Raw genomic sequence first — 20,487 nt, forward strand, 5'->3', positions numbered from 1 at the left:
CAGTTACACTAAACGTTAAAATATTCACTCGTCTAAACAGTTCTCCAGCTATGTGTGAATATTTTGGAGAGTTAAATTGAAAGAAATTGCTCATATGAAATTGTTTTGACCTTACAAAGATGGCGCCGGAGTCGAGACTAGAATCGAGCGCCTCGCTTCCGGGCTTCGACGTGATGACGCACGTACGCTGGCCATACCATCACTCGGCGTACGATAACAATAAACAACCCTGAAACAAGAGATCAGCACAGACGGGACCTGTCGCTCCGAATCAAGTCGAACTTAGCGGAAACATGAGCTGACACAGCCGCGGACGTTTGGACTAAAGTGTCGTCAAGTTACGCGGGAGCCTCGTCCGCCCTGACACCAAGTATTTTCTGTCTTTTGTGTCAGACCTCGGGGAGAAGTAGAGTAGCGGTTCGCCCCTTCCTTAGCCCCTTGTAGCTAGCCGTGGCTCATTCCTTGTTCTTTGCACACTTCGCGGTCGCCTGTTATGCAGTTGCCAGAGGACTGTAACCGCACTCGTTCTCCTCCGCCACCTCTTCGCTCCCTCTCCCCGCTCTCTCCGTCCCTATGTCTCGCTGGCTCTTCCCCTGGTCGGGCTCTATCAAGAAGCGGGCCTGTCGGTACCTCTTGCAGCACTACCTCGGCCACTTTCTGCAGGAGAGGCTGAGCCTGGACCAGCTGGGCTTGGACCTGTACAACGGCAGCGGTGTCATCAAGGAAATCAACCTCGATGTCTGGGTGAGTTACTGGAGGATGTTGTTTTTGGAACTGGTGGCTGTCTCCGGCCACAGCGGCAGTCGCCGTGTGTTTTTGTTGGACTCGTGCTCCCCTGACTGTTTCGCAACTGCTCCCGGAGTTCAACAACAATCTCCAGCGTCATGCTCTCAGCCAGGCTCGCGTTTCTTCGAAGAAGTGCACTCACGGGAAAGACACCATCAGGCCACCAGATTAGCTGCATCTGTCATTACTGTCTAACACTTCCTCTTCTGCTAGCTATACACCTCACCTGCACCTTGAGACAAATGTGAAACAATTTCTATCATTTCTTTTACTTTGACACGTCTGACTCTTCCCTGTTTACTCAAGGCGGTCAACGAGCTGCTGGAGTCTCTGGGAGCTCCCCTGGAGATAGTGGATGGCTTTGTGAGCAGCATAGTGGTGACCATTCCATGGCAAGCGCTCCTGACTGATCACTGCACCCTAGAAATTTCTGGTCTTCAGATAACATGTCGACCAAAGTACCGGACCAGTAAGTTTACTCAAATACAGCTCTTGACATCACTCAGCCTCAGGATGAGTGAGGGGATCTCCACAATTTGTATCCTCTACTGGTTTGATGTGTTTGGACCAAATCCCATTATTCAACACTGTTACATTCATTCTATTGACCTCATGGTACACAAGAGTACACAGATAAATGTCTAATATTTGACATGTAAGAACAACAGAAAAATATGCAAACATCAGCATGTGAATCAGGGTGGACGGCTCCAAGCACATCAGACAGCATCATTTCAATGCAAGTGTATTTATCATGTGTGTGTTCTCCAAAATTAAATCATGTATCTACAGCTACAATTAATCACTTACATGATGTAAGAGATAGTACTAAATAGTAGTTTCTTAATTAATCCAATCCTGTCCAAAAGTCCAAAAACTTAACAAAAATAATCAGTAATCTGTTATATATGAAGAAGAACAACACTTTATCTTTACATGTGAGTAACTGGCTCCGGATGTTTTTGCGTGACCGAAATTATTAATTTGCTACTTTTAAAAATAAATTCCTGACCATCTCAAGAAATCATCTCAGCTCTGAGTCTACAAATTGCCCTGGAGGTGCCAGACAAATGTCCATGTTTAAAATTCTCAATTCGATGTTAAACTCATATGTCACAAGCTTGCGTTGGACGTAGTAAGTGTTTAAAGCACAAATGTAGAGCACGCATGTCACTTACATGTTGTCTCTGCCAAAGCACAGAGCGAGAGTGAGTGTGAATAGTCCATGCAAAGCTGGTTTTTAGTCTTCAGCTATAACGCATTTACACAGCAGCCCTGAAGTACAGACATGACTGAATCACACATGGTTTTGTTTGCATTCAGGTGGGGGCTGGGACTCCCAGGGCTGGTCAACCAGCATGACCTCCAGCATGCAGTTGGCTCAGGAGTGCCTGAAAGACCCCCCAGAGGCGTCCGAGGAACCGCCTGCCCCGCTGGAGGGGCTTGAGATGTTTGCACAAACCATTGAGACTGGTGAGTCAAAGATGTGTGTGAGTTAGTGTGTCCTGTCTTTGTAAACAAATCACACAGTCAACATTAGACAAGCAAACTTTCCCTCAGTAAACTTTGTACACACGGACAATAGTAGTTGGGCAAAGTATATTTTCATACAAGTATAAGTAACTACACTTAATTCTGTTGTATATAATTCAAAGGGATTATGTGTTTGTAGCATCCTAATAAAGATCTGTTGTCGATACAGGTATGTGTTGGTCTGTCTTTCCTTATGCTCGTCACTCACAGAATAAATAAATTTATTCCGCCTGAGGAGTAATCAGCAAGACTTCTGTGATCTTGTTTTTACGATATTAGTTTGAATATTTGTCCACTTAGATGAATACGTGTTCACAACTAAGAAAAGATATTCTGAAACATCAGTACTAATGAAACTTTGAATGTTTCTCATCTCTTCTGTGTGTCTGTGCAGTCCTTCGTCGTATTAAAGTCACCTTCATTGACACTATCGTTCGCATCGAGCACCAGCCCCAGGACCTGGAATCAGGCATTGCCTTAGAAATGCACATTAAACGGTAGGTTTGAGTTCATGTTTCAAGAAACACTATTTTTTGTTGTGTAAGGCCTTTGGATTTTTGCCCCTCCCTCTCTGTTGTGAAGAGATCTAGGTGCTTGTGATGTCACTGTACTTTAGAGGTTCAGACCACAATTTTAAGTACTTCTTGTACTGATGATATCATTTAGTGGGATATTGATTTTTAAAGCATGGTATCTTAAACTAATTCCCTCGCCGTCACAGTGCAGGTGTGGATGCCTCATCATTGGCTCTGGAGGAATAGCAGCCCCCCTTTCTTCTCAATTCCTGACAGCTACCCTTTTTCCTAGATGTAGTGATATATATTTTTTGTCATAGCACTAAATAATGTTGTTTGCATGGTGTTGCTCTAGGCTGGAGTACTTTGACGAGGCGGTGCGAGATCCAGCCAGCCAGACTGCTGTGCCAGTCGACATCCACCAGCCACCTGCCTTCCTGCACAAGATCCTCCAGCTGAGCGCTGTCCAGCTGTTTTATGACAGCCCGGGCACAGTGCAGGTGATGGACACCACAGTGACTTACTAAGCAATCCTTTTTCTGCACAGTTATCTACCCTCATAAAACATTTTATGCACTGTCTAATGTGTGGATGTAAATCTGAGGGTTCTAAAGGTGCCATGGTCTTATTATTAAATCAGAGGAAGTCTCAGCCTCTTTCAAACTGAGATGAGTTAATTTAGTTCTCCTGCAGTGATGACTGCATTTTATGCAAATTAAGAAAGCTTTTATTTTGTATGTGAATAAATGGCAGCAATTGCTTTTTGTGAACAAGGATATGTTTCACTATATCTTTATCCATCCTGACAAAAAATCCTAGAGTAATATTTTATGTATAAACAATCTATAACAAGAAACTTAATTTTTCAGAGTTTTCCTGTGCAGGTTCACCCAGATTCAGCGCAGGCAAGTGAAGGAGAGGAGGAAGAGGAGGAGGAAGAGGAAGAGGAGGAGGAGGAGGAGGAGGAGGAGGAGGAGGAGGGGGGTGAAGAAGTTGATGATGCAGAGCCAAAGCCCCTGGCTGCCCCTCCCTGTCCTCAATCTCAGCCACTGCTCATAGGAAGCTGCTCTGGTTTCATCGAGACCACCGTCAAGATCAAAAAGAACGACATGCTGCCTGGACCAAAGGTGTGTTGGCGTGTTCATGTGTGGTCATACTGAAGGTTTAGTTAACGCAGCTGTTCTCTCATATTGACTCTTGTATCCTGACTCTTTCTCTGTGTTCATTAGTTGGAGTTGGATGGGAAGGTGGGCTGTGTCCACATGTTGCTGACTCCAGATCAAATAACTCATCTGACAGACCTGCTGGCAGCTCTCTGCATAGAAACTGGTACGCTCCCTAAAACATTGCTAAACTAAACTAATGCAAGGACAAAGACTGCTTTTTCACTGACAGCTCCAGATCTAAATAGTTTCAATAACATTTTAATTCAAATTGGAATTAGCATGTGTTTAATCTATGATGGTGATAATGTCACTTGCCCTTTTGATTAAAAAATAGAACCCAAGGCCAGTCATGAAACCAATTTAAAATTGCCCCAAAATGCAGACACTAATAAATAAATATCTCCTAAATAATAATAATAATATGCTTGATGTTTTTTCCATCAAGATCCATGAATGAGTATTTTGGAAAATTCTCTAAAATGTCAAAAAAACGCCCCACCTTGCAATGTCAAGGAAAGATAGAAAAAATTCCTATGTTTATGTTCTATCTTTCCACCACGTTTAATGAAAATCAATTCAGTAGTTTTTGCATAATCCTGATGACAAACCAACCAACCAAACAACAGACATTTGAAAATATAAACTCATCTTTGGAAGTAATAATAGAGGAAGGACAAATACTATCCACCACCCATCCTTCATGTTTATCATGACTAAAAGGTACTCTCTTGCTTACACACATACACACACAAAATAAGACCATAAATTCACTACTTATTCATTACTTATTACTGGTTTGGAAACTAGGAGGAAATTGTGTGCCCTCGAGACACAGCATAATAATCCTGAATAAACCTGTTCTGTATCCCCGGTAGCTCATAGTGACACATTAAGATCTCAGACATCTACAAATGCCTCATAAACATGAGTTCACACACTCTCCGTCTGGTTCCCTTCCACTCATATTATGAATTAATTTCTTTGTCGTCTGTCTCACTCAGAGGCAGATACTAAGTGTGGTGGAGTCCACAGCCGCCCGTTGGACTCAGACGACCTGCGTTTGATTGAGGATGATCTCAGTAAACAGCTGGGTTCAAGTCCCAGGGACAGGGAGTGGGATGAAGAACCCGACCTGGAGCCCTATGTCACCGGCCTGGAGAATGGAGGTACACAGAGCAGCAAACGTTCACGTGTTATGTGTCTTTCTGAGATGCAACACAACTTTAGTAGACCTGAAACTGAAGCATGAAGTTTATAATCATGCCAGATACAGACATTTTTATTTATAATATTTAAATATCCTCATTTCAAAGTGAGGTATTGTTTTACTTTAACTAGACAGACATCCAGTTTACTTAATGGTAATGCAGCCCCAGCACATCAAGGACCTGCAAGACAGGTTACACGCAAATATACAGGACCAGAGCTCTTGGGCCATCACACAGTACATATTGAATAAAATGAGCACTGATTTGAAAATGGTTCTGCTTCTCCCTTCCCAACATTTTGGTATTTAATGCTATTTATGCTTTAAATGGTATTCATGTGTGTGTGTGTGTTCCTACAGAAATGTTTTTCTCAATGGGTCCTGCTGGGATGAGCAGTAGCGTGACGTCTGTGCGATCAGGCAGCGAGCTGTCAGACAGTGATATGGAGTCCTCTACACACAGTCTTGCCAGCTTCACACAGCCTGTATCACTTTCTGGACAGGTACAGTGTGTTTCTGTTTGTGTGTGTTAGTTTGTGTGTGTGTGTGTGTGTTAGCAGATGGCGGTTGTCCCAAGCATGAAAACCATCAAGGAGTGGAAGATAAAATCCTAGATTTTTTTGCTCCTTTATTAGAACAATAAGCTTTAATTAGGAGCCAGTCAATATAAGTATTTCTAAGTATTTGTATTTTACATTAGTATTTTTAATGTCACCAGACTAACAGAGAACAACAAACAGACCTGGAACTTGTTGCTTGTAAATGTACTCGTCAATTCAAAAGCAATCTTATTTCCACTTTGATTTTTTCTGCCAGGGCATGATGAACTGTCCCAGGAGGTATCCTGTAGCGGGCTCTCTGTCGAATCTACTGCAGGCCAGCAGTCGCACCAGAGGTAAAATCTGAAATCTGAAAACTAAATATAAAATACTACACTCACAGTCAGACTTTAAGTTGTTCTTTAACCTACTTACATCTTAATTCCTTACTGACTTTCCCTTACTTTTCAGTCATTTGTGAACGAAGTATGATGAAATAAGTCAGAACTCTCGTCCTCTTCCCTGCAGGACGCTCACACAGTGGCCAATCAGAGCAGCTGAAGCCTGAAGCTTTGCTGCGTCTGACGCTTGGCGGGCTCACCCTAACCCTTCTGCAGGAGGACCAGCCCATTGGCCTCGACAGAGCCTCATCAGTGACGCAGGTGTCTCAGGTGTTCTTCCGGGAGTTGGCCTTCTTCAAAGACAGCATGTTCAGTGAGAGAGACTTCCAGCATCTGAGAGTTGGCTTTGCCAAAGCCTGTCCACACTCTCATCTGAGGTAGAAAAACACAGACACATATTTGTCCCTGCACAGTTACATTTCATTGGACATATCTTTACTATTAAAATGTCTTATTGTAGAATGCTGCAAGTTTTAAGGCACTTATTTAGGACTTGTAGTACTTAAGAAATATGGTTTTCTACAATGTTTATTCTCTTCACTGAGAGTGACTAATTTTTCTGTCTGTCCTCTCCTCTGTGTCCTCTTTCCCAGACTGACGGGAGCAGCAGTGCAGGTTGCTTGTGAGACACGAAGCGGCAGGCGCCACAGCCGAGCTGTGACCTCTGACCTTTCCTTCAGCAGACTGGAGCTGTTAGAGTGCCTCTGGGAGGACGGAAATCCTCAGTACAGTGAGGTAGAACTCTTAAGACCGTTACTCTTAAATTATAGCTTCGTCACATTAGGTCATTGTTTTTTAAATGAGGCCATTATCGAACAAGAAGGGCGCTCAGTGAGTGCAACCGCCCATTTACTGGGCCCTTCCTTGGGTCATGCCGTACTTCACTAAATTTGTATATCAATTCAAGACTTTTTGAATAATCATCCTGATAGACAGATCGCAATGAAAACATCCTTGGCAGAGGTAATACGGGATCACAAAAGTAATTGTAAAGTGTACATGTATGAGTGAACACTGCTAGTACAGCTGCTCTTCACAACGTCTTATGTTTGACTGAGAGCATGGAAACATGATAAGCGGTAGGCGTATAGATAACCCATTACTGCAATGTGCGCAGTCCAATTCCTAACTTGTTGTAGGTCATGACCCGCTCTCTCTCTGCTCTCGATTCCTTTCTTTCCAAGACTATCAATTAAATAAAAATCCCCCAAAACAATGAAAAATCACATGAATAATGTGAAGAAAATTACCATTCATACTGAAATATGAATAACAAATATGTATCAGATTTAAAACCACAAATGGCAGATGACCGAAGCTAATCATTGTAGATGGTAATGTTTTTTGCCTCTTGTCTGAAGCTAATTTATGTTTGTTTCACTGTAATTTAGCTGATGATGATGAATTTAAATTACAATGTGTCTGTGTCCCTTTCCAGCTGCTTCAGTTCCAGAAAACTGGTCTGTTCACAATTGGAGCTGCCGCCAGACCATGTGCCCAATTACACTACAGCCTCAGTGAAAGACACCTGCGCAAGGTACACTTTTAAACACACACACACAAAGCCCATGTTCCTTCTATTTCGATGTACACAATAAGCTGTTAAAATAACTTTTGGTAGGTAAGTAGTTAAATATTTAAGTGCTTCAAGTGTTAAAACCAGATTGGACAAAAACTGCTGTTTGTGGAAGGCCTGTGAGAGTTAGCATGATCACATGTTAAGCTACTTTAAATAGTAAAACAGCAATTCTTTGCAGCAGCAATTGTTTTCTCATGATAGGTTTATAATTTTCCAGTATTAAATACCTTTTATTGTTTACCTTTTACTGACATGATAACAGATCAGAAATACATCACTATCAGTCTTGAACATGTGTGTGTGTGTTTGTGTTGCCAGGGTAAACAGCGGGTGGTGCGGCGGGACAGTGTGGTGCGGGTGGAGCTGGGGGAGCTGTGTGCCGAGTTGGACCTGGACATCCTGAGTCGCCTGGGGAACCTGAGCAAAGCCTTCAGCCACTGCCCCACACAGAGAGCTGGACCTGGACTTGTACAGGTTGGTGCCCACATTCCATTATGAAATAATGTTAGATTTGCATGATATAAAGTATCCCACCATGTCTGACCAATCATATTTGACATAAACAAATAAAATGTAAAATCCATGTGCATCTTACTAAGATGTCTCTCACTTTCTTTTCTCTCAGACCCAGAGCAGTGAGCTGTGCTCCTCCTTCACCCTCCTCTCTCCACACGCTGTCCTCAGGCTGCGTTTCCCCATTCCTGACCTGCGGCCCCTCCCTGAGCGTCGGCCCCCAACTCAGAGGGCAGTGCGGCAGGAGATATTGGTGCTTGAGCTGACAGACCTAGAACTGAAGCACCAGGAGGCCCCGGACCTCCAGGGCAGCCAGACCACGCCGGGACAGCCATGGGCTCCCTGCCTCACCCAGCTGCTGGAGGCCTCCTTCACTGACCTGCACGGTGGGGAGTCTGCAATTATTTCTCAAGTTTTCAACCGATGATCCATGAAAAGAGCAACTAAAGCTCGATTTCTGGGTACATGTGTTAAAAAGACGTCATAAATTAGATAATTATTACAGTGGTCAGGCTGCATGATATCAGCCTGAATAAAGTCTGACCCTGAAGACCTGGGCGTCAAATGGAGACTGGAGTTCAAACATATTATAAATCACTGTGTTTAATGTGACAAATACTGATGAACGTTTATTGGATATTTATATACATGTTTCTAAATAATAAATAGGGAGACTTACTGATGTGTTGTGTCTCACCAGGGTCATATGAGGGTTGGGAGGGCGGCTCTTTCCCCTGTATCAGAGTGAAGAGGAACCGTGACTCTCTCCCCAGGTCAGTTGTGATAATCTAATCTATTTAGTCAATCATTTGCATGCAATCAATATTTAAGCTCTCCAGGAAAAATGTCTGCTTCTAAAATGACTCGTGATCGATCTTCAAATCAGACAGCTATTGTTAAAATCTACTCCCCTTTGAAAATTGATCTTTCCCAATGAACAGGTTATCAGTGCATGTGCGTGGAGGTGAGGCTCAAGGCCCAGCAGCAGGTCTGAGTGGGACCAATCTCATCAGGGACCTGGGGGCCGCCTTCTTTGAAAGTCACTGTGAACTCAACGACAAAGCCAGCTCTCCGTTCTCCTCCAACCGCACAATGTTTGAGACTGAGGAGGTGCGGTGATGCACACAAAATCTGACCTGTCTCTTTTATCAGCCATTTTATCAACATTCCCTGATTTAAATCTTGTTCTCTCCTCCGTCCTGGTTTCAGATGGTGATTCCAGCCGACCCAGAGGAGATGCGTCAGTTTCAGGCGCAGTGTGTTGCTCAGTGTCAGTGTGCTGTTGACATTAGCCTGCCGCTGGCCTACATCCTTCTGCCCAGCAAACAGGCTTTCCAGAGCGTCTACAACAGGTATTTAGAGATTAGTGTAAAGTGATCTTTTCATCCAAGCTCAGATCATCCAGGTATCACCTCAAAACTTGTAGATTATCTTCAATAAAATATATTATTTTTGGTTTATACGATTTTATTGTTCTTAATGTTCACTCAAAGTGGTCGGTTTTATTGACCTTTTTATAATGCTGCTTTTTCCTTGTATGTTGATCTTGAATCCGAAGACCAATACTTTTCTCCTTCCACCTCTTTCACCAAAAGGATCAACAATGACCTGTTGATGTGGGAGCCTCCTCCCCCTCCTCCGCCCTCAAGCCACAGCCCCGACCACAGCCGCCATCGTCTGGACGAGTTCCAGCTCTGCAAGTCGGCCTTCAGACTGGGTGAGTTAGACATGTAGTTCCATGCCTGCCCAAACTTCTTTTTATTAATCAAGCAGGTTTAGTGTTATATTTGACGGTTGATCCTCCATTGTTGAATGACAGTGAACTGTATATTTTCACCTCTTTACTCTCACAGACTCTGATTCAGAGGAGGATGAGCCTCCATTCTACCTGGCCAGTGAATCAGCTGGAAAGTCAGGTCTGCGCCCAAACCACAACCTGAGCCTCCTCTCCCTCACTGTGATTATCGGCCAAGGACGGCTTCAAGCCAGAACAGACAGAAAGGTTAGGCGGATGACTGCTCAACATACATTAGAAGGACATTTCCCATCATGTTGGCACTGATGAGTTTAACGGCATCAGGTCTTAAATATTGAATCTGTTAATTTGTTTTGTTTGGTAGCGTTACAAATCAAAAATGATGTGTATTTATGCCATATCATTTGTGTGTTTAACCCTCCATATTAAATTTCGTTGATTCAGGAGGACCAGAGTCATGGGGAGATTGTACTCGACCTGGAGGGAGGGAAGATTTTCAGTGTGGCGCAGCACCAGAATGACCCTAATCTCAATTTCCTGTGTCTGGAGAGCAGACGAGTAGAGCTCTATCACAAAGGTTCACATTGTCCTGTTGTTTGCAAACTTTTATATGCAACATAAATAATATTAGTCTATTTAAATTATGTTAAAATGTATTTAATACTAAATAGAAAGATAATGTATCTTCATCAAGCCCATTTTATTTCCCATCATCACTGCAGCGGTGGTAAAAGAAACCCCCATCCCACATCGGTTGGAGATGCCGAGCTTCACTCCCCCAAAACACTTGGACCCTACCATCTACCCCACAGAGGTGGGTGTGAGCAGCGTGAGCGGCAGGGAGGGGGAACTACAGATGTTATCCACAGCCATCAAAATCACACTGGACCTCGAGAGGAATGTTAAGGTACGTCCTCATCACTTACCTGAGTTTGGTGTCGCTACTTGTTTGAACTGAATTAATGCTTGTTTCCGTGTCTCCTTGTAGGAGTTCCTAGTTGCCGTTAGACTTCAAGGTGCCACCATGAGACATCACATGACGCAGACCAATCAGAGCTGGCATGAACAAGTGAGAAGTGTTTCACATCATGTTTTCTTCTCTGTGTTTTTGTAAGCTTTTAAAGTTCATCGACTTAAAGCTGCTTACACTGTGTACTCTGTACGTGGTTTCTGTTTTTATTTTATCTGTCCTTATTGTGCACATCTTGTATCACTGAAGGAACACATTTTGGAGAGAATGACAATAAAGTTCTATCTAGACCTTGAAAGGAAAATGCGGGGAAAAAACAGTTACTGGTTATAAAATTATTAGTTCTTGGTTAGGGTTAGGGTTAGTATTTTACGGTATTTTACGATTTCATTTTCAAGCATTTTTATATGTTTTTGTCTTATTTCCTACTTTATTTGCATTTTGAGCAATCTTCAGTTAAAGTTATCAAATTAAGTGGATATACTTTGTTATATTCTGTATCTAATACTGACTGAGTGTATCTTACAGCTGGTGGACTTCCTGGATGTCATTGATGATCCCATTCTGGGATACACAGCACCTGCTGTCATCACTGTCCTCCACACGCACCTCGCTACCTGTGCCGTCGACTACAGGTTTGTTAATGAAAAGATGTTTTACATATAAGAGAAATGTAAATTATGCCCTTTGACTTTTTTCCACTGTCATCATTTGCCTCTCTGTGCGACAGACCTCTGTATCTGCCTTTGAGAGTGTTGTTCACTGCAGAGTCTTTCTCTCTGTCCAGTAACATTATCGTTGACACCGCCACCTTCCACCTCAGGTATAGCATCCATTTAATACAGCACACACTGAAATCCTCTTGAGAACGATAAACAGCACAGTAAATGTTTTTTTATATATTGTTGTCAGTGGTTAGCAAATTATTATAATAAGATATTTATGTATTTCGCTGTGTTTTATTCAGATTCATCCTGGATGACTCTGCTCTCTACCTCTCTGACAAATGTGAGATGGACACCGTTGACTTGAGGAGAGGTAAGGCTCATGATGTACATGTGTGGTTGTGTATGCTGGTAGAAAATGCAATTGAAACAACAAAACCGCTGCGCTTAATGCTGATTCTCTTTTAAATGATACAATTACAATTTGAAAGCCCTCTTGAATTATGATGTATCTGCCATTTTGTCTTTCACAAAATTTCTCAAGGACTTGCAGCACTGTCAAGTACAAAGTGGACAAAAAAACAGGAAGACAACACATCAAAGACTACAACAAAAATAATACAATAAAATTTGAAATCAGAGAGAGTTAATTATATAATACAAAATCTAAAAACACAGACAACAAATTAGATAATTCAACATAATTTAGATGTAATGACAAAAGGACAGGATAAAGGACACACAAAAAATGAATATTTAAGAAAAAGTACATTTTAAGAGATAACACAAAGAGTCTAAACTTCTTCATCAGGCACAAACCCACGAAAAGGTTTACAATTTTCTTGATATTGAAAATTCTGTTTTTTTCACACTGTAATGAAAACCACCACTTGTCTGTTTGTCACACAGATTATGTGTGTGTCCTGGACATCGACCTGCTGGAGCTGGCCATCACTACATGGAAAGGCAGAGATACAGGCAAATTGGTGAGTGCTCGCCATTTGTTTATATATCTGTTTCCTTCACTAACACGCAATTATGATGCACCACGAAAAAAACACACAAAAAGAAGAAAGATTATTATAATTCCCTCTACAAACCACTAACAAGCAGAGGCCCTGTTTATAAATATTTTTTTTCACCATAATGAAGTTCCTCTGTAAGAATAGCTTCAGATGTGAGACCTCTTATATATGACGAGGATCACTTTTCAGTCGGAAATGGAACTTAAACAAACAAGGTGCAGTAAACACGGCTTCTCTGAACGATGATGCAGCCGTTTTTTAGCCAATCAGTAACAAGGTGGATAAATGTGTGAAAGGTCAGTTAGAAGTCTGTGTGTGCAAATATATTTTGTAGGTTTGATTTTAATTGTCCAGTCATGTCAATCTTATGTTAATATTCGGCAGGTGTATTCTTATTATCAATTTAAAATGTCCAGCTTTCTTGACATTGGTTTACAAGTCTGTTATTTACCTACACTTCCCTGGAATTTCAGAAACACGATAGATCTAATCTGATAGACAAAAAAAATACTTAACAAGTGCAGAGGACAACTATATTGATTCTTTGTCACTTCTTTTACTCGAAAATTGAAAAATCTACTTCTCAGAAAAATGACTGCAGTCGTGAGATTAACAATTTACAGATTTATAATACATGGTTTGATTTTAAACAGAAACAAATCGTATAGAATGTGAGTCTGTTGTTTCTCTTTGAGTTCTTATTATGTGACTTTTCGTCACCTCCAGACTCAGCCTCTCTTCGAGCTCCGTTGCTCCAACAACGTGGTCCACCTGCACACCTGCGCTGATTCCTGCGCCGCCCTCATTAATGTGCTGCAGTACCTGGTTGCCCAGGGGGACCTGCACCCCCCACTGCGACACGCCTCACCCACTGAGATCGCTGGCCAGAAATTACCAGTAAGGACTGTGTTTGCACTTGAGAATAACAATGATGAATGGATAAGAATTTTAAATGGATTTTGTGTTCGATGATTTCCCCTTGTACTTCAACAGAGAAAGCAGTATTTCATAAATCCAGTGACACAAATCAGTAAATGACACATGTCACAAGCAACGATAAGAGTATAATGACATTTTGACAAGTGGTATAAAGATCCCGTAAAGTTAAATTCTGTGTGATCGTCTGTCTTGTCAGCTGTCAGAGAGTCCTGCCTCTGTGCTGCCCTGCCCTCCAGCTGAAACCGCTGAGATCAACCAGTGCGATCTGGCTGATGCCTTAATAGACACAGAGAAGAGCTACCGAGAAGACAGCTTGGATCCAGGTACTGCATAGTTTCTCACTGTTTTTGCTTTTTGCTTAGATACAATTCAGGAAACTAGAACTTTAGAACTTTAGTATTGTGTCTTTGTGAGTGTGTCACTTCTTGGCTTTTATTGATTATTCTTCAGTAACACAATGTATAAATTGCCAATCCAAAATTAATACAAACAGCGAAATGAATGTATTTTGTTTTACCTTGGGAAAAATAAATCCACCAATCAGAGGACACCATCAACACCTTATTTGCTATACATTTAAACTAAGGACGATGAGCTCCTCATATGTGAAAATGAATATATTTCTGAGCTCATGCAGTTGTTAACATACATGATAAATTAGTCCCATATTACACAATGTAGCATATAGTCTTAAATATATTGACAGCAGTGCCTTTATCTACCTTTTATGTAACTTTTATACCTCTATATATATATGTTGTGGTAAAGTGAGTTTAACTGATGGACAGTGATTGAGCTGCCATTCCAACACAACCACAGATCTTTGCATAATGTTGGGCTTTCCAGGTTCTCCCTCAATGCAGAGAGGCTCACCTGTCTCGGTTTACCTGTTCCCTGGTGAAGCCTCGAAGCGCGGCCCCTCCATCCTGCAGGTGGAGGACTCTGAGCTTGATGGATTGGTTGCCACAGCAACAGAGGCTCAGGTAGATATGATGTCGGAGGAAGGCTCAGACGGCTCCACGGACAACGACGACTTCTGCATCCTGGAGGCTCCTGGCATGGGCATTCCTGTGAGTCTTGAATAACTTCAACTTTTTTCTCTTTTGTCTTATAAACGTTTTCTTCAACTTGTACCTCACGTGGGATTTGCTACAGCCCAGGGATGGGGAGCCCGTGGTGACAGTGCTAGCCCAGGGGCCAGTCAGGGTGAAAGAGAGTCACTTCTCGAGGCCTCGTGGCAGCTGCGATCTGCTCCGAGCTCCCAGTCGCTTCCCAGTGCCCCAGAGTAGGGTGGTGCTGCGGGAGATCTCTGTTGTCTGGCATCTATACGGGGGGAAAGACTTTGGCGGCAAGCCCATATCCATACATGCCCAGCAGGCAAACCGGTAAAACACACACACAGACACATGAAGGTTGATTAACTTTTAAATAATTTATTATACAAGGTTTAAACATTTTTTTGTCTGTCCTCCTCTCTTCCAGAGGTCGTTCGACCCCTGCTGGTATTCGTGGGTCCCCCTCTCGCTCTGCAGCTTCCTCTCGCCCCCAGAACTCCTGGCGGTGGGCGGGAGGCACCGGCCGCCAGCACACACTTCTGATGGAGATCCAGCTCACCAAGGTACAGTGTTAACTGATGTTTAAAAAGGTTCCAGACACATATGGCCCTTACTTGTAGCACTTTGTAGTTTTTTTTTTTTTATACATATGTACTAACATGATTCTTGCTGTTCTGGGTCTGTACACTCATGGTTGAATGCGGTTATATTAAGTCGCTTTGGATAAAGGGGCATTTAAATGAAAGGTAATATAATTTAATGTTAGAATTAAAATAAGAACCCTCAATCAGGTGCTATATTTACTGTAAGTATGATTCCGAGGTGCATTCACTCTAGTGAATCGCTTCCATTTTATGTGAATTCATACTCTGAGCTTACCTACTACCTACTTACCTACTACCTAAAAAAAGGAAAATGTAATACTATTTACTCATGTACTATTTTTACTATTTTTAGCTCTTTATCTATTAGAAGTTTTTTATGCAGTTTTACAAAACATTACCTCTTCCGGCTTTGTCCGCCAGGTTTCCTTCCAGCATGAGTCCTACCAACAGGCAGTAGCAGGGCCGGACGGGGAGGTGTCGCTGCCAGCCGTGGTCACAGCCGGTCCCTTCAACGAGCAGCCCCTCTCCAGGCAGGTGTTCATCGTCCAGGAGCTGGAAGTTCGAGACCGACTGGCCTCCTCACAACTCAACAAATTCCTCTACCTCTACACCAGCGAGAGCATGCCCCGCCGAGCCCACTCCAGCATGGTGAGACCGCACGTGATGAGAGGAAATGAACTGACTGGGATTGAACCAATCTGATGCAGCTTAGAGGATTTGTGTTTAGGGAGGAAGGGAGAACTGAATTGAAATATGTCAGCGGCCTTGGACTTTTTTAGAAAGTATTGATTATGTGATATACAATAAAAGATATTGATTGTGTGTTTTTCTTTTCATAGCTGACAGTGAAGGCCCTGCAGCTGTGCCCAGAGTCTGGCCTTGGTGGTCCAGAGTGCTGTCTTCGGGTCAGTCTGCTGCCACTACGACTGAACATCGATCAGGTAACTCCAGCACCTGAAACTGAATGTTAACAGAAACTTAATCATCCTCTGCAGCCAAACCTGGTGAAGGATGTTTGAATGTGACTGAGTAGAATATTTTCTATAAATGCTTCAGCCAAGGAGAAACAACAACAACTCTGTTAAATACATAATTTTGAATATTAATCAAGCAATCAGTATCGGTATTTTCAGTCCGTCTCGATTACAAATAAGTCTTAACAACATTCAGTCAAAATAAGGTTCTCAAGGTAAATTATTTCACTATTTCTTTGTTTTGTGACTGATACAGTTTTGCCACATTTCGCATAAATGTTTTTGGGGTATAGATGAGTAAGCATCATTTACTGTGGCAGGGCTCCTCCCCTAACCAGCCGGTTTTCTACTCCTTTCTGTCCAGGATGCACTTTTCTTCCTTAAGGACTTTTTCAGTAATCTGGCTTCCTATGTTAACCCTTACCTGCCTGTGGACCCTGCAACTGAAGGTGAGCTTTGTTGAACAAAAAAAAAAAAATAATATTTCAAATAGAATCCATTATGGAGTCTTTGCTTTGTTGCTATTCATGGTGTTATGAATTGAAGTACTATGTATGGTCATTGTGACATGATACATTGTCACTAGTGGCAAAACGTGTTTAAATTATGACTCAAGTTGATATTTGAGCATGTTTAACATTCATCCAGTATATAAACACTATTATGTTGTGGTAAATATGTATTTTTTTTTATATTTCTCTTTATTTATTTTCAGTGAAGGCAGACCCATCCCCGAAGGCATCTGAGGAGGGAGAGGCAGCTTCTGGTCTGGGACCTGACCTAACAGCATCCGTTGAAACAACCTTCAGCGAGCAGAGCTCCTCCTCTGCAGGTTCCACTTCCTCCTCTGACCAGCCAATCTACTTCCGGTACGTAGACACTGATCCACCAGCAGATAAGGTCACAGGAGAAAGAGGATTTTGTTGTGAAGTTCAAATGTGTAAAATCAGTAAACCTAAGGGTAATAAAGAAGAACATGGCTTAGAGTGAGTGCACTCTGCAAGCTAGTCTGAGATGAATAAAGACTTAAGTTATGATGGATAATTTTCTCTTCCTCCCTCTTTTGTTCAGGGAGTTTCGTTTCACCTCTGAAGTGCCTATCTGGCTGGATTATCAGGGCAAACATGTTGTCATTGAACAGGTGAGAGTCTTCATCTGTCAGCTGGTGTGAGCATCAGATCTGTAGGATTCGTTTGCATTTACCAGGAAATAACTGTCCCCATTATTCACTTTTCTGTCCTGCTCTTCTTTATCACAGGGAACGTTTGCAGGGATCCTGATTGGCCTGGCTCAGTTAAACTGTTCAGAGCTGAAGCTGAAGAGGCTCTGCTGCAGACATGGGTACGAACACACACAACTCTCTGTCAAAAAAAACTGCCGCCTTTGTTGTTTGAGATAGATCGCCGTCCTATGTCTCTCTAATTTACCACTGACCCAAATCTCTTCAGTAGTTTGAGAATGAATCTTTATGTTTGAGAAATGTTTTGGTGTTTGTCTCTAAGTCTTTCTCTTGCAACAAATCCTAGTCTCCTTGGTGTGGACAAAGTGATCCAGTACGCCGTCACAGAGTGGCTCACAGACATCCGAAAGAACCAGCTGCCGGGACTTCTGGGAGGCGTTGGCCCTATGCACTCAGTTGTCCAGCTCTGTGAGTTATATGGGCTTTTGTCTACAAACATATCATAAGCTTAACATTGTTCTTTATCCTGTTTCATTTACTTGTTAAAACCCCTCTTCTCCACCCCTCTGTGTTTCTCCAGTCCACGGAGTGAGGGATCTCTTCTGGTTGCCCATAGAGCAGTACAGGAAAGACGGACGCATTATCCGAGGTCTCCAGAGGGGGGCAGCATCCTTCGGGACCTCAACAGCATCAGCTGCTCTGGAGCTCAGCAACAGACTAGTGCAGGCCATACAGGTACTTGGTCTGTAAAGACAAGAGAGCAGTGACCGGGAATTAAGCAATTTACCTCAGTGATGATATAAGATGGTGCAAATATTGTTGATGTGTTCATTTGTGTGGACAATGTTGAAGTATTTTAGAATAGACACAGTCAAGTATTTGGTGTCAGGTCAATTTTATACAAATAGCTTAAAATAATACATTTGTCTCACAGCTATCACCTAATCTATCCATAGACTCTTACTTCAAATGAGGAAAACTAATTTGTGGTTTCTGTCTGCTAATTTCAAAGGCAACCGCAGAGACGGTGTACGACATCCTTTCGCCAACTCCGCCTCTGAATCGCTACGCCATCACTGAGGGCCGGGCCCCCTCCAGCCGACCCCGCAGAGCCGCCCAGCCTGCTGACCTCAGAGAGGGTGTGGCCAAAGCCTATGACACAGTCAGAGAGGTATGTCCCCAACACGACCCTCACATTATGCTCTCCTTTTATCCCCTTTTATCAGGAACTTTGTCGTTGACCTCCTGCTAATCTTTAGGTGACCTCAGTGTAAATAATCAGGGTGGGGAATCAGAGGTCACAGCCTGTAGGAATAAATATCCCGGTCTTATATTTCACCAAGTTTCCAACCCGTGCATGATGTTCATTCTCTCTGCTCCTCCAGGGAATGATGGACACGGCTCAGACTCTGTGCGATGTAGCATCCCGCGGCCACGAACAAAAGGGTCTGCCTGGTGCTGTGGGCGGTGTCCTGCGGCAGATCCCTCCCACTGTGGTCCGGCCTTTGATAGTGGCGTCCGAAGCCACGTCCAATCTGCTCGGTGGCATGAGGAACCAGATCAAACCAGATGCCCGGAAGGAGGATTTCCTGAAGTGGCGCACGGAAGATGGTCAAGAATGACGGCGGCATTTTGTTTCTGTGTGAGAGGGAATGACTGTGTGTATGTGTGCACATGAGTGAGAGTGTGAGAGACATTATTGATATTATCATTTGGGAAAGTCTGATCGAAGGGAGTGAATCATGAGTTTGAATGTGTATTTGCATGTGTGTATGGTCTAAAGAGAATCAGCCTGTGCTCCAATGCAAAAGCAAAGCAAAGATTAATTACTACTGCAGTTACTAACAGCCAGTGTTTTACGTGGCTCCATCATACATGGAAGCAGCAGATTTAATTGTTGAGTTTCGCATTCAGCAAGAGCTCTCCTCATATCCTTCTTCTGAGTTAATCACTAGTCTGCAGATGTTCTGTGCAAGCATATCACCGTCACACTGATTCTCGATCCTGGAAAGGGCAGGAAGGATCATCTCTCTCAAGGTTTGTATTGCTTGTAAGAAAGACACTGAATTGGGGGGGGGCCCTTAATGTACTCTGAATTGTGCTACCTAAAACTGTTTGTGTTATGATTAAAAGTTGTGGCATAGGTTTACCTTCCTCGCGTGTAAGTAAAATAGTCTCATGAGCGTCACTGCTCCAGCAGCACCTGTGAAGCTCGTAGCAGAGTCAGAGAGTGAAGAGTCAAGGAATTGCCTTTTTCTAACACGCTCCAGATGTTAGCAGATGGTTTTCACCCTGACTTCCCAGCACCACACCGTGTGGCTGGTTCAGCTTCGGCCCCACTACGCACCCACTTCTCTCAGTGCAGTTATTTGTGCCATAAACCTTGCAGAGTGCTCTGAGCTTGTGTGAGCTTGTGTTGCCTTCCTCAATCCTGTTCTCTCCCTCTCACAAATAGAATGACACACACCTGACTGAACAAAATCACCTGATCACATGAAACATCTAAACTGAAGCACATTGGATTTTGTTAAAGATTCTCAAAGTCAAGTTAGACTTAAGTTGTTAACTGTTTTACAAAATGATGCCAGTCAACGTCCCTGCATTACAGCTCGTTCGTGCTTGTTTCCATGAGGAGCTTAGAGCCCGGGGCCCTGAATAAATGCTTTGTCCACGTCTTTAGATGCCTTCTGCATTTTGTTTCTTTCTTTGTGTTTTTTATTTTGTCATAACATAAGTATTGTTGTACTCATTTTGAAAATAAGAGTTGAGAGGATGTGAATCTGGTGATGATGGAAGAAGAATAAGGGGTTTTGCGATTAAAAAAAAAAAGGTTTTACATTTTTATCCTTTTTGTTATTTAGCGTAAGGGATATGTGCGTGTGTGTATGTGTGTGTTTAAGTGCGCGCATGATGCATGTCTGTGATGGTGACAGGCTGATGCCTGTTACATCTCTCGTGTGTAATTACTATATCATAAACTGTATGAATGACCTGTATAATACAAAGACAAGGAGTATACACAATTAATACAAAAAATAAAAAATTTGAGTATAAAAATGAACATCGTCTTTGTCTGCTA

The 20,487-nt window shown here is 42.6% G+C and overlaps 1 protein-coding gene across 2 annotated transcripts; it reads left to right on the plus strand.

The window, feature by feature from the left end:
- The first annotated feature begins 200 nt into the window (after window positions 1–200).
- atg2a (autophagy related 2A) lies at window positions 201–20,469 on the plus strand. Of its 2 annotated transcripts, none has more exons than XM_062393910.1 (42): window positions 201–744; window positions 1,093–1,255; window positions 2,110–2,259; window positions 2,714–2,816; window positions 3,190–3,334; window positions 3,704–3,961; window positions 4,064–4,163; window positions 5,002–5,166; window positions 5,568–5,710; window positions 6,024–6,102; window positions 6,275–6,524; window positions 6,741–6,882; window positions 7,586–7,684; window positions 8,045–8,200; window positions 8,352–8,625; window positions 8,940–9,012; window positions 9,181–9,349; window positions 9,449–9,591; window positions 9,835–9,956; window positions 10,093–10,241; window positions 10,440–10,572; window positions 10,718–10,902; window positions 10,984–11,064; window positions 11,494–11,600; window positions 11,696–11,788; window positions 11,933–12,003; window positions 12,540–12,616; window positions 13,382–13,552; window positions 13,791–13,917; window positions 14,441–14,664; window positions 14,750–14,979; window positions 15,077–15,212; window positions 15,675–15,902; window positions 16,094–16,195; window positions 16,593–16,677; window positions 16,944–17,097; window positions 17,300–17,369; window positions 17,487–17,569; window positions 17,755–17,876; window positions 17,989–18,143; window positions 18,421–18,579; window positions 18,794–20,469. In XM_062393910.1, the coding sequence occupies exons 1-42, from the start codon at window positions 574–576 to the stop codon at window positions 19,028–19,030; spliced, it is 6,084 nt and encodes a 2,027-aa protein (XP_062249894.1). In that variant the 5' UTR covers window positions 201–573; the 3' UTR covers window positions 19,031–20,469. The 2 variants fall into 2 exon arrangements, with proteins under 2 accessions (XP_062249894.1, XP_062249895.1); XM_062393911.1 differs by having other exon boundaries at window positions 3,719–3,961.
- Window positions 20,470–20,487: the final 18 nt, after the last annotated feature.

Source organism: Platichthys flesus, chromosome 8, assembly GCF_949316205.1.
Source record: "Platichthys flesus chromosome 8, fPlaFle2.1, whole genome shotgun sequence".
Classification (NCBI taxonomy): Eukaryota; Metazoa; Chordata; class Actinopteri; order Pleuronectiformes; family Pleuronectidae; genus Platichthys; species Platichthys flesus.